We start from the raw sequence: 13,766 nt of genomic DNA, 5'->3' as shown, positions 1-13,766 counted from the left end.
TAAGTGTAATTGTAGCTGTGGGTTTTTTCCTGTCAAAATGCTGAGTCATGTATTAAGCCTTTACAGTCTATACTAAAGAAAGTTATGAATTCTGGACAAGGACATATGCATGATGAAGAGTGAAAGAACTGGCTTCATCACTATTTAAATAGTGATTGTTGCCTGGCTTGTTGGTCATAACTTTTTTTTTACTGTATTACTTACTGTAGGGCACAGAAGTCCTAGTTATGTACCAAGGCCCTGCTGAAGTGTTCATAACATAAGTAACTCTAACAAGATTATTGTTTGTAAAAAACAACCCGGTGGGCTTATTGACTAATGTTGCATTTGAGATTTACAAGTAATCAGTATGTTCACAATGTTACTGTAATGACTCAAAAATTCGATAATCTATGATACTGCTGTATTTTGATATTTTTCAGTATGGTATGCTGGGATATTCACCACTGAATATTTTTTGTTCTTTAATATCACAGATGGCTAATGAATCAAGGCCCTGCCCATGTGATATTGGAGACAGGTTTGACTATGGAGGCCGTGGGCAGGAAGTACAAGTTGGGCACATCAAGGCATATGTTTGCAAACCATCTGCTAACACAGACAAAGCTGTGATTGTGATTCATGATATATTTGGATGGCAACTCCCAAACACCAGATACATAGCTGATATGCTAACCACTAATGGATACATGTAAGAAATAGTACTGTTTTCAAAGTGTCTTTTTAATAAGAAAGTTTGTTGAACCAACTACTTCCTTTTTTATGTATAAACCGTACAAACACAAATAATTTCATAGCCTTCCCTTCATGTTTCTCTAAAGAGTTTCCTGTTTGTTAAAACAGTGTAAGAAGGCTAAAATAGTTGAGTAGTCCTACCATAGTGAGATAGTAGGCAAGCACAGAAGAAGAGAAGGGAAACAGAGAAAAATCTTATTCTTCATCTTTCATTCTCCGTGAGCCTGAAGCAGCCTGCTTCCTGCCTCCTGATGAAGCATCTGTGCAACTTTGCTGTTATGGTAAAAATTCCAGTGAAGCTAAAAGTCATTCCATGAAGGGAAAGTGTACCAGATTGTGTCAAAGAAAGAAACAAGTTCTCAAATATATGACAAGCATATTTGGCATCCTCTTTCTTGTATTACTGGGCTAGCATTCCTTCTCGCCCAAATGTATGTATCATGTAAACTGTTTTTTTTGTTTTGTTTGGTTTTTTTAGGGTTTTTTTTGTTTGTTTTAATTCAGGAGGAAACCACTAAGGATTTTCAATGTCAGTGAACAGTTTGTCAAATTAACTAATGTATTTTAACAGGACAAATTATATCTGGAAGTTATGCTAAGTCTCCTTACTAGACATAGAAAAATAATGAGGGTTGCTTGTATAGTACTTTGATGTGGATTAAATTCTATGTGTATTGAACAAAATGAATTTGTTGTATAGTACCCATGGATTTACCTGTAATCCTGTCTTCGTATTATTTCATGGGCATAAAATGTTTTCATTTTTCTTGCAGAGCCATCTGCCCAGATTTTTTTGTGGGACAAGAAGCTTGGAAACCTTCTAATGACTGGGCGTCTTTCAGTGATTGGCTGAAAACTCGAGATGCCAGCAAAATAGACAAGTACAACCGTTGTTCTTTGTCCAGTGAGCGGGCATCCTCCTTTAGTACGAGCTTCTGCCTCAGAAAGGATGCAGGATTGCATCCTAAATTATTAATGGGTCAAATACAGCTGGACATCCACAAGCAGAAATTTAATGCAGTTCATGGGTAAAGCTCATGGTTATGTGAAGGGTGCTTCTTGGAGAAAAGTAGAACTTAGAGCAAGAACAAAAGTGACCACTGTTCACCTCTGCAGAGAGTAAAACTGAGATTAATGACTCAAAAGAAAAGAACCAGCAAAGCCTAGAAGATACAGTTTGCTCCTTCCACTTCAATTTGATTCAATTCCCGCTGGCTGGTGCAACTTCCACAGGTTTCAACTGGGGTGCATATGTAGTCACCAGACATTATTTGAGCAGGGAAAATTAGTCCTGCTCCCTGTCAGATCCCAGTTAGTTCAAAGCATACTACTTTGCCATTCTTCTAGCAATATTTTTCCCATTTTTTACATGACAGGTAAATATTACTGCTGATTTTGAAGCAATAATTTCAAATTTGCTTCCACAATTTCGTAAAACATTTGTCTCTCCCATGAGAGACAGTTTGCCTATAGTCATATCTGTGATAATGGGATGCTCTTGACTGGCTGTGTGTCTCTTAAACTTTTATTTATGTTAGCCTATAAGATAACTATTGCCACTTGTGAAATTAATTGGATTGCTGTTTATAAAATCACCTTAGGTTCTAGTAGCAGTGATCTAGGAAGAGTGACTTTACACATTTTCTCCTTTGTCTTCTCTCCTGAAGTTTCTCTTACATTTTAGAAATGAATAATAGTAAACTAGTGTTGTGGGTTGACCCCAGCCAGGAGCCAGGCACCCCCCCCCCCAAGAGGGGCAGGGGAGAGGATAGGAGGAACAAAAGTAAAAAACACATGGGTTGAGATCAAGACAGTTTAATAAGTTAAAAAAAGAGAAAAAATAGGAATGATGAAAAGGTAGTCACTCATCACCTCCCAGAAGCAGACTGATGCCCAGGCGATCTCTGAGCAGCAGCCACCTTGGAGTCCAAGGGAACAGAGCTAGAGCTTTAATTTACTTTTATTTATTTGTCTCAGAGAAGTTGATGTTGTCCTGAAGTATCTAATAGAACAATGTGGTGCAAAGAAGATTGGTGTCATCGGATTTTGCTGGGGTGGAGCAGCAGTACATCATCTGATGCTGAAAAATCCTCATTTAAAGACAGGGGTGTCCCTCTATGGTGAGTCTCAAATGCCTATTATGTTGTGAGCAGACACGACCAAAGCAGGAACTTACTCTGTAGGGATATTCCTGTAACAAGATTCAGTGTGACATCTTGTGGAAGAAGGTGAGTTTATTACACAAACTCTTTAAGCGAGTTGATTTTGTGCACTCACATTCTTGCACTGAGATAATCACAGCCAGCAAGATCTATGTATTCAAGTGGCACAGCCAGGATTGCTTCTGTGCAACACAGCATACAAAGGACACCAAATGCCAAAATATCACTATGGCTCAGGTTTCTCTTGGCTGACAATGACTAAATAAATGGTTTCTGGACAGACCATGTATATCTTTTAGGAGCCAGTAGTCACTATGAGGTGGATCTCTGTCTCGGTATCTTGCTTACCTCAGCTTGAGTAAGTCTTCAGACAGGTTGCTTCCCTCTGTCTGGTTTTCACTATTTGGAAAACCTGTTTGAAATACACATCTGTACTCTATTCCCCTGTTGGGCCAGCAAGAAGAGACATGGCAGCAGTTATAACACTGCAACCTTTTTGCTGTCCTTCTGTTAGAGTGAAGGGTCTTATGCTGACGAGTAATCTGGGCTGGAGTCTGCACAGGCTGCAGACCTTCAGGTCATGATGCGAACAACTTTTCCTCAATGTTACTGCTGGCAGTGGTCCCTCTCTACTAATATGAACCATTTTTTAAATCTCTGTTCTAACCTTTGCACTCTTACTCTTCCATTCTCAGTGCATTTATGCAACCTTTAATATGTTTGTTTTAAACTTCTGTATAACTCAGAGCAATCTATATTAATTTGAGGTGAAAGGAAGTTGAAGGTATTCTCCCAGAAATTTTATGGAGACTATTTTGCTGCACTGTTTTGCTGATCAGTTGAGTCAATTAATCAACACTACTTGCTAATTTTTTACTTTTCTGTTGTAATAATTTCACTAATGAAAAGAGCGGCCAGGGTGTTAGTTAGTTTTACTGCAACTTAAATTCAAATATATATTGAATAATCAAAATGACAGTATCAATTAGTTATGAACTTGTATTAGTGTAAATATAGGTGCCTGAAATCCTAGCCATGTATCTGGAAGGATGAATATTTAAAATTACCTTAAAAATGGCCATAACAGGCTAGAGGTGAGCAGCTCTGAAGAGTCCATCTTTCACAGGACCCTGCCTCTGACAGTGATCAGAAGCAGATGCCTATAGAGAAGTGAGAATGGGGCAAACATACAATGATTTTTCCCTAACCTTTTCAGACAGAGCTGGTCTTTCTGTCTTTAATGACATCCCAAATCACGTGAAGTTCTCACAACAAAAGGGACTTTTAATCAAAGCCTAATTCCGTTACAAGCTGATCAGCAATATTTAATCAATGTCTTTTGACTGTGTAGCTTTGGTAGTGATTTAACCACTTTAAGTGGTCAAGTGACCCATTTTATATTCCTCTCACTTCCCTAGGAGTGATCCGCTTCTTTGAAGACAGATACAGTTTGCTTCACCCCACCTTTTTCATTTTTGCTGAAAAGGATGATGTCATCCCATTGGAGCAGGTGAGCTTCCTCTCAGAGATATTTGTCTTTTTATGCTTTTCATGTTTGTTTTTCAATTTCTTAATTAAGAGAAATTAGAAAATTAATTTGCACTTTTCTTCCTCTCTCAATAACTCTCACAGTAGTTCTACACAAATTTGTCTTGTTTATCCCCAAACCAAAATGTTTTCTGTTTCTGTTGCAAAATATGGATGTTTTATATACAGAAGTTCCTAGGAGGAAAGGGGCAAGAATCCATAATGGCAGTCAAAGAAAGACTTCTGTCAAGTTTAAGTTAGGACACCCTCTTTAATCTTACTGATAGTGCATAAAATCAGCAGAAAGTCCCCACCTGCACCAGTGGAATCACTAGTTGCAGGAGAACTTAAAAATTCTATTACTATCCTTTTCCTTCTCCCGCTGTCCTGCAGAGCTTCTCCTTTCTGGTACTCTTGTCAGCAGCCTTCCTGGGGAGCCTGAATGGAGGATGACTGGAGAAAGATTATTATCTACCAAGGGTCACAAAGAGGAAGGCATGCTTTCACTGAGTGCTGTTGACTTTAATTTTCCTGACAAAAATGCCAGTATCTTTGGATGGCCAATTTTGTAGCTGTGTCTCTCAATTTCAAATTAATTCAAAATCTTGCCCCCCCCCCTTTATTTTGTGAGGTCTATCAGCAGTAACTTGTATAGTGATGGCTATGTGCTAACCTACTTGTGAAACTGAGCAATAAGTGATTTTACCATTACAGTATTGTTACAGTAACCCATATACTTGTTTGCAGTTTTATACAGTCACATGCTGTTATTTTACTGGAGAAAAAAACCTAGTTAAATAAAGAAAGTCTAGTCACAGAAATGCATTTGGATATAAAATTTGTAGAAGAGAAAATGATGGCAAGGACACACCATGTCTGTCTCTCCAAAAAGTAAAAAAGCAGGACAATTTGTGGACTGTAAATATGTAACATGTTAACTTCGTATTCAGCCAACAGGGAACATTCTGTGTTACAGGTTACCTTACTGGAGCAGAAGCTTAAACAACACTGTAAAGTTGATTATAAAGTTAAAGTTTACCCTGGACAGACACATGGGTTTGTACATCGCAAAAGAGAAGATATCGATCCTCAAGATAAACCTTTTATTGAGGAAGGAAGAGATGATATGATTAACTGGCTGAATAAATACATTTAGCATAAATAAATACCCCCCAAAATAAATCAATTGTTGGAGGTAATCAGAAAATAATAAAGACTATTTAAGAACATTTTAATCAATAACCACAAAAATATTTAGTAAAACTCTTTCACAGTAACACTACTTATTTTGCACTTATTTTCTAAGTAGATTCTTAGAAATGGCTTTTCAAATTCTGTAAGCAATAAATGTAAAAGAGATTTTAAAATTTGATCTTGTGTACCTTAAATTTATTATAATATCATGTGGGATATTTTCTAGACTCTGAAAGTTTCACTTTTTATATTATTGTTAATATAATAAAAAAAATAATTGAAACTCTGTCCATGCTTGAGACGTGGCTCTCATAAGAGCCATACTTAGAGTTGTTGAGGTCTGAGATTTTCAGCTTTGAGGTGAATATAGTTCTGGGTTGGAAGTCTGGGACATTTTCTTGGAAAAAGAATATCCTATTCAGAATTCATAAAAACAGAGCTTGAGATAATACTGGAAAGAGGGAAGGGGAGCAGGACAATGAGAAGAAATGTATGCAGACTGAAAATGCAGGACCAGAGAAGGAGGACCTGAACAAGTGGGAATACAGTAGGACACAAAGACTGTGAAGAGCAGGAAAACTCAGAAGAGAAAGAAGTACAAAGTAAGAATAGGAGACAACCATCAGACATACAGACAGCATAGGAAGAAAATACAAGTGAGGACTTCTAATCCCTCTTCTTCCATTTGCAGACTGGTCTAGTAGGGGGAGAGCTCAGGAGGCCAGGAATTTCTTCTTGGCTGCCACCTTATTATTTCCTTTAGCATCTTATTATCTGCTCCATGTCTATCAACTGACTTCTGGATAATCTGTTTTCATATCTTTCAGGCACTACTAGCCTAGAAGCACTACCCATGCCTTCCTTTCTTCCATGGAAAGGCTTGGCTCTGTTTGTCCTCCTCCATCCCCCAGTGATGTCGCGTGTCTGCCCACGCAGTCAGAGACATCATGGCTCAGAGAGGTGCTTGAACTTCCCAAGGTGGATTTCAAACCTGCCCATATCTAGTTATTCTGTTTTAATTTTTCTTACCCCTCTGTACACCTGTACTCATGTTTTTGCTATAAAATTCATTTCATTCAGAATAAAATTAACTTTTGTGAAGATTGAACCAAACAGCTCTGGACAGACTTTCTGGTATTAGTTCTCCTTCCTGCTAATAGCCAGCACTTTCCTTTTGCCCTTCTCTCATTTTTGGTGCACTTACAAATACTTCTATTAGTCGTTCTGTGTCACTTCATAGCAGTGAGCTATGCTGCTGCCTTAGCTTGTCTGTGGGGTGTTTTGTTCCTTTACTCTTGTTCTCAGGCACGTGCCTGTGTTTCCCCCCTTTGTAAGCCTCCTTTTTGACTCTGAAACATTTGCAGGCATCTGGATGTAGCTGCAATGGCCTCTTGCTATGCTGTCTGCCCTTCCTCCACGTCAGGATTATCTGATGTTTAATAACATCTCTTTCACTAAGCACTGGTGTCCTCCACTCCTTTCTCTTTCACAGAGTCTTCATCAGAAACCCCAGCACCAGCTGAGTTTCTGGTGCTGCTCCTTCCTTTTTTTGTCAGGAAAGTGTATTGCATCATTTCACAATCAGCTCAATGGAAATCTTCTGTCATCTCTCATGGTCTCAGGCTGTTGCCTTACCCCTCGGCCTTCATTCAGAGTTGAACCTAAACCAGGCTGCATGACAACATTGCCTTCTCACCTCCACAAATCCTTCCAGTATCATCAGGTTTCTCTATACTGTGATTTAATTAGGTGTATTTAATTACAATTGCTAGTGCACAGCCCATCCCTAGTGCCTAGAGGAACATCACTGTATTTCTGTTCCTTTGGTCCCTCTCAGTGTAACTTAGAGCAATCGTGCTGTGGGGTCTTGCCTGCATCCATGATGCTGATGGAATAGATGTGGCTAAAACATTGCACTGAACCCAGCCCAATTTCCCCTCAGTGAAACCCATGTGAGCCCAGGGAGCCCCTTTGACTTTCGCACAATATTGCCCTTCAAGGTACAGCCCCTGGGTTGTTTCTGTTGCCCCACAGTATTTTTCTTCTTGCAGTCACCTCTGCCAGCCATGTCTGGCAGCTCCCTCATGCAGTCATCTTCCGTCCTGCTCCCTGTGACCTGGGGGCACATGCCAGGCCAGCCCTAAGTAGTCTGTGATGGAGCTGCAGCCGCTCGTGTGTCTTTGAGCTCCATAGTGCCTCTGCTTCAGAGTCTACCACCATGTGGGTCCCACCTGAGGTCCCACATCCCCAGGTGTTTCTTCAGCCATCCCTCTTATCTCGAACCTCTTCTTCACATCACCCCTTCCTCTTCCTCCTGCAATGTACCATGTATCTCCCATGATAAAATAATTCTCCCTGCACCACGCTTGGAGGACTTGCGGCTATGAGCCACGCTGGTAAAAAAAAACCCTCCACACTGGAGGTGAAAAGTTCCATGATGCCTTCCCTGATCCTGCGCTTTGGGCTGGATATGCGTGGCTTCCCGGTGACGTACAGACAGAGGGAAGGGCTGGACAGTGACTTCTGTTCTTCCTGCCAGTCCAGACACAATTCTGGACTCAGCAGACCAAGGAGAAACAGTTTCACATGGCAGAACTGCAGACACCTCCATTCACTCGTGCAGGCACGTCTGATGCTCGTGCCTGTGCAGCTCTGGGGTAATGGGAGGATTACAACACACAAACCTTCCTGGAAGAAAGCAACATGACTGTGTGGTTTACATAGTCTCTAAAGTGTGAATTCAGTTCCCAGCCATGGATTCATGCCCAGTTTGTCAGGGTTGCTATGAGAACAGACAGAGGTGATGAAATTGAACTCTCTACAACTATTGTCTCACACGGATTTTGAATAAAAGAGCCTTGGTTCCTCAGAAGGTAATATCTTGGCTTGCAAACCATTACAGCTTGGGGATTTTTTTATGTGAAGGAACAGATGTCTCAGGGAATTGGGCTAAGCTTTGGCTAAGCTTTGCCAAATTTATCCTGAGACAGGGAAAGACTGTGAAGGTGCAGAATATTTTGTCAAAATTCATTGTCCTTGGAGAATTCAGAGTGGCTTGCTGTCAGACAGGTATTGCATTTCATTATGTACTTGTTTTTGTAGAAGTGTCACATCTAAGATGGAAAACACAGAATTTAGCCAGTGTTAACATTTAGTTTACAAAAACCCACACATACACATTCTCAAAACTCCCATTTGAGAATATCCTTTGTGTTTAGAGAGCACTGACATATAGGCATATAGGTTAGACATTACAAACTCAGGTTTGTAATGTTCCATTCTACTGAAACCAGAAGCCTTGATTCAAGGTAAATTAGCTGTAGAAAAACCACCAAGGCAGACACAGTAGACATATGTAAGGCCTGATCAGAGTACCTCATGCAGATGCTTTTTTCCCCTGGGCATTGTGCTGTCTCGTCAGTTCCTTCCTTGTAGCTTTAGAGCCCTTTGATCAATTCCAAACAAATTTGACAAAACCATGAAGTCCTCAGTGCTATTTAGTTCTGCTACTTTTCTAGAAAATGTGGACTGCACAGAGGGGGCAGATTCACTGCACTGCGCAAAACAGTGTGGCATGGATTCATCCATTCTTTGTATTATTTAGGCTGCTGGCTGGCTGATCAGCACACAGAAAGCCTGAACCGCTTGCATAAGGGTTGTCAGAGGATACAAGAGGGAAGTGGACTAAGGAAATGTGGGGGGAAACAAAAATGTGGGGGAGCAGGAGGGACAGAGGGAATGTGCTGATGGTGGCCCATGAGATATGGGGAACTGAGACCCTGTTGGGGCAGTCACATGGTACATGGACAAAATGGAAGGGAGAACCTAGAAGAGCCCTAATTTAATCTTTTATAGACTGAAGTGGTCACTGAGAAAGTTATACTGAGGAATGCTCATGGCCTGCCTGCGAGGAATCCTGGATGCTTGAGTGAAGAAAGCTGTACGGACTAAAGTGAAAGAGGTCTCCCAAAGGAAAACCCCAGGGACTGGAGATAGGTAAGACAACAGAACATGGTGGAGATCAGAACCCTGAAGTATAAGAGCATATATCCTGTCCTCCACTGATAATCTCCTCCTCACAAGAAGGTTAAGGTCCTTTACATCAAAGAAAATACTAAAACACGGCCTGAATATGAACCACTGGATCCTTTGACTTCTTGGAAGCTGAATTCCAGGTCCTGATTTTTGCTCTCTGGCACAAGTATTTTGCAAGCATCTGAGTTCTTTAATTGGTTTAATATTACACAGGCTTAACTTTTAGTTCTTCATCTGCTCACTTTTTTTACACACTGAGTGTGAGCTCTTTGATGGGTTTTCAGTTTACAGCAACAATTTTTAATCAACTTGATGACTTTTGACTTTGCTTCATTTTCTGCATTCCTCTCTGTCAAGTTAGCATTTATTGTTGTTATTGTTGGTTTTTTGTTATTTTTTTTTTTTTACATGTGCATGCATACATAGCACTGCCAATATTTCATAAAATAGTGTGCACTCAGGTGGTAAAAAAAATATCTAATATCTTTTGGCCTGCAAGCAGGATGGCATCTATGCTTTATGGTAGCTTATAAAAGATTATGCACTTGCTTTAAAAGTATGTCCTTCTGCACAGTGCCAGCTGTATCAGTGTGAGGAGCAGTTCTCCTTCCTTGCACTGACATTGGTCAGCCACTACCTCTAGCTCGGAGGAACTCTGCTCCTCAGTCTCAGAGGGGATTTTTGTGTTTGCCTTCTTCAGAGGAGGCCATAGGGAGGGAGCTGTGCTAGATTAGTGAGGCTTCAGGGATAGAGGACTAACCAGAATTTGAACTTGATAGAACTTGGGGAATTGATGGAAGATGTGGTAGAGGTGACTACACCTCTAGATTCAGCTCCAACTGAACTCAGGGCCTTGTTGTAACTCATTTTGGCCACATCCACAGGCATACTAGGTTTGTTATTTAGGACTATACTTGCGTACATAGCACAGGTTTTAATCAAAGTGGACTTAATTCTTTTAGCTAATAACCTTTCAATGTGTTCACAGAGAGTGAGTGGTAGCTTAGCCTCTAGAAAGGTGTAGTGAGGAGACCATTTTTTAGAGAAGCAGGTTTGACACAGGGACACAAAACAATCTAGCTTCATTTAATTGAAGGTAAGAAAAAATAAAGGTAGATCCACAAAGACTACTTTGTTGCAGAGCTCCTATAGGAAGAGTGATGGGAGTTTGGTGCCTGCCTCCTCTTTATGCCTTCAGAAACCTCCCTTAGCACGTTTTACTTATCATCTGCCTCTTTCTTATCTTTAGCACTGAAGTATCTCAAAGCGCAGCAAATAACAGAATGCTGTATTTCAGAAAGCAGGGTATGGAATGGCCTAATAAATCTCCAAAACAAAGTTCCCCTTTCAGACTGTGGAGCAGATGGTGGCACCTGTGGCAATACATTTCCTTCCCTTCCCGCCACCACAATATTAAGAACTGGTGAGGAGATTTTGCATCTGGGCTGGTATTTTGCCATGAACTTCAGCGAAGCTATGATAATGTTAATTTGTCAAGGGGATTGGAAATTATTCCAACTGCACTATTAAACTGTTCTTTAGTTTTTCTTCCAAGTTGAGCTTACATATTGTTTAAGATTTCTTTAAGATTCTTTATTTTCTTCCGGAATCCTTAGAAAATTAAGAAAGTTGCCAAGAGACGTCAGATCAGTGGCTAACCACAAGTAAAAACCCCATGTCATTCAGCAAACAACAAGGCAAGACTAAACATTATTACTTCCTCTGACTCCTTTCAGCAAAAAGCTGAAGGTAATTTTTAGGCACTGGTGTTGGCAAGGGTAAAGAGATGCAGGGGGAAGGGGTAGTTTGCATGTTGTATATATTTGCAAACACTGTACTCTGTAGTGCTCTGTGATGTTGCTTTAGAGAGTAGTGAGCTGCAATACCTCTCCCTGTCAGCGGGACTGTCACTGTCACCGCCAGCAGCTGTGTGCAGCAGCTATCAGCTCGGGGCAGGTCAGTCACGCAAGGTAAAGTAATCCCATCTGATGGCTTGACTAGAATGAGCGCTTGGTATTGTCTCTGGTTTTTCCTGTTTTGCTCACCCAGCTGGTTTAACTCCAACTTCGCTCAGATTTTTTCATTCTGAGAGACACAGATAACCTGGGTCAAAATTCAAGGTGCAGGCTCACTTGTGTCTGTTGTCCACTACAGGGAAATCAACTTCTGGCTCCACAGGACAAGGGAAAGTAGAGCTCACCTCTTACTCAGGTGTATTCCTGATGTGATAACCAGAGAAATGTTCTCTCTTTATAGTGGAATATAATAAATAGTGGAAGAAAAATGGAATAAATAAAATGGTGGCACCCTCTTAGCTAATGAAACTATAAAATCAGATCATTAAAATCACACAAAGCAAGAAAAACAAAAGGAACAACACTCTACAGCAATGTTGTTTCTTGCTGCTCATTTCCAGCCCACAGTTAGCTGATGTGCCTTTGCTGTGTAACACCAAGGCAGAAGGCAACACTGATGTGTTTGGCTTCGTCGAGGCTGTTGCAAGCAGCCATCAAATTGTTCCACTCCCAGTCTGAGCCAGGCTACAGCTGCATACCCTTGTCAGCAGGGCACTTTGCTTAAACACTCTTAGCAGGTTATGTCAGATCAAAATCTTTATTCATAGTCAAAGGGCTTCCAAGTGGGACTGGGCTTGTACCACAGTGGCTGGCAATGTGGCTAAAGCGCACTTAATCCCATCTTTTTTGCCTCTGCAAAATACTGCCGAGGCCCAGCTCTAATTATCTGTCTGTATAACACCTCAATCTTGCACTTTTCTCTCTTTTTGCAGATGAAATGGCAGGTGGTTACAGGCAGAGCAGCAAAGACAACAGAATAGGAAGAGATGCCACAGATTTAGGGTCTTTCTGGAAGGGCAAAGAAAGAGGCAGAAGCAGTCTTTGAAGAAACTGGAACTGGCAAAAAGTAAAGAGTTACCAGGTGAGATGAAGAGGGAGCACATGGCTGCCCATGAAAGGGAAAGGCCTGGGAGTCAGGCACTGAAGGGAACAGAGAGTGATGCTGGCTGCTGAAAATAGGAGTTGTGGGAAAAGTAGAGGGTTCAAGGACCTCAGAGAGAAGGAAAAGAGACACTGTGAACAAGAGGAAAAGAGGCCTGGGGCTGACCCTTGAAGGCCACCTTCACTAGTCCATGTACATGTTATTTGTGCAGATTTTTTTTGCTAGCCAAGGATCTGTTGAGTAAGTCTTGTCTGTCTGTGAGGATAGAGGGGTGAAAAAACAAATACGCAAGTGAAAGGTATAGGAGGCAGATGGTAAGGCAAGACAGGCAGAAGTGGGGTGTCCAGATGGGGAAAGACATTGGCAGTGATGGTGCTTCCACCCAGTCACAGGTATCCCATGCCCCCCTTCATCTCCCTGACTTAATGGGCCAAGAATCAGCTCTGGATGAACACTAGATAATGTTAGCAGAGGTACATATTGGTTGGAGAGGAGCAAAAAGCCAACGGTACTAAGTAGAGGTAGAGTCCCTTTGTGGAGTGAGCTAAAGGGAGATCTGCTTCAAAGGAAGGGCAGTGGGTCAGCACTGGAGAAGCAAGGCAGGGGACACTTCTATTTCCAGGTGCCCTAGAGATTTGATGAGATAAAGATTCTGTCAGTAAGCCTTTCTCCATCACACTGTGAGCAATGGCACTGTAAGAGACAGGTGGCCTTGCGTGGCTTCATGGCTGTTCCTGGGTGATTTGTAGATCTTATGGCAAAATGCAAAGTTAAATTCCCAAAAGTTGCTGAACCCAGGATAATGGCAGGAAGTAGACAGTGAAGTTGGTGAGACGATGGAAGTTAATCCTCAGTAAGACAAAAACAACTTGGGGAAAAATGGTCATGAGGGATTTTTCTGGGATCTCCCCCACCCTCTTCCCTTGCTGAACCCTAATTTCACTGCCTTTCCAAAAGTACTTACTCTGCTGGGCTGATGCCATGTGGTACGTATGAAGGGGGCTGAAGGGGAATGTGTCAGGATGTTTCGGAAGAAAGACAAGGAGCTGGAAAGCAATTCAAAGGAATTAGTAAAGTGGAACAAGTATAAAATATTAATTCCTTCTTGCTTGCAGGCAAATTGATGAATGGTAGGTCTAAGGAGGGAAATGAGCT

The 13,766-nt window shown here is 41.2% G+C and overlaps 1 protein-coding gene across 1 annotated transcript; it reads left to right on the top strand.

Moving 5' to 3' along the window:
- Positions 1-474: 474 nt before the first annotated feature.
- Positions 475-5,687, top strand: CMBL (carboxymethylenebutenolidase homolog (Pseudomonas)). Its single transcript, XM_010074204.1, has 5 exons — positions 475-691; positions 1,509-1,616; positions 2,713-2,855; positions 4,316-4,407; positions 5,401-5,687. The coding sequence occupies exons 1-5, from the start codon at positions 477-479 to the stop codon at positions 5,578-5,580; spliced, it is 738 nt and encodes a 245-aa protein (XP_010072506.1). The 5' UTR covers positions 475-476; the 3' UTR covers positions 5,581-5,687.
- The last annotated feature ends 8,079 nt before the right edge of the window (positions 5,688-13,766 follow it).

This window comes from Pterocles gutturalis, unplaced genomic scaffold (genome assembly GCF_000699245.1).
Source record: "Pterocles gutturalis isolate BGI_N339 unplaced genomic scaffold, ASM69924v1 scaffold10727, whole genome shotgun sequence".
Taxonomy (NCBI): Eukaryota; Metazoa; Chordata; class Aves; order Pterocliformes; family Pteroclidae; genus Pterocles; species Pterocles gutturalis.
Note: the sequence above shows the minus strand (reverse complement) of the source record. Positions and strands in the feature narration are given on the sequence as shown.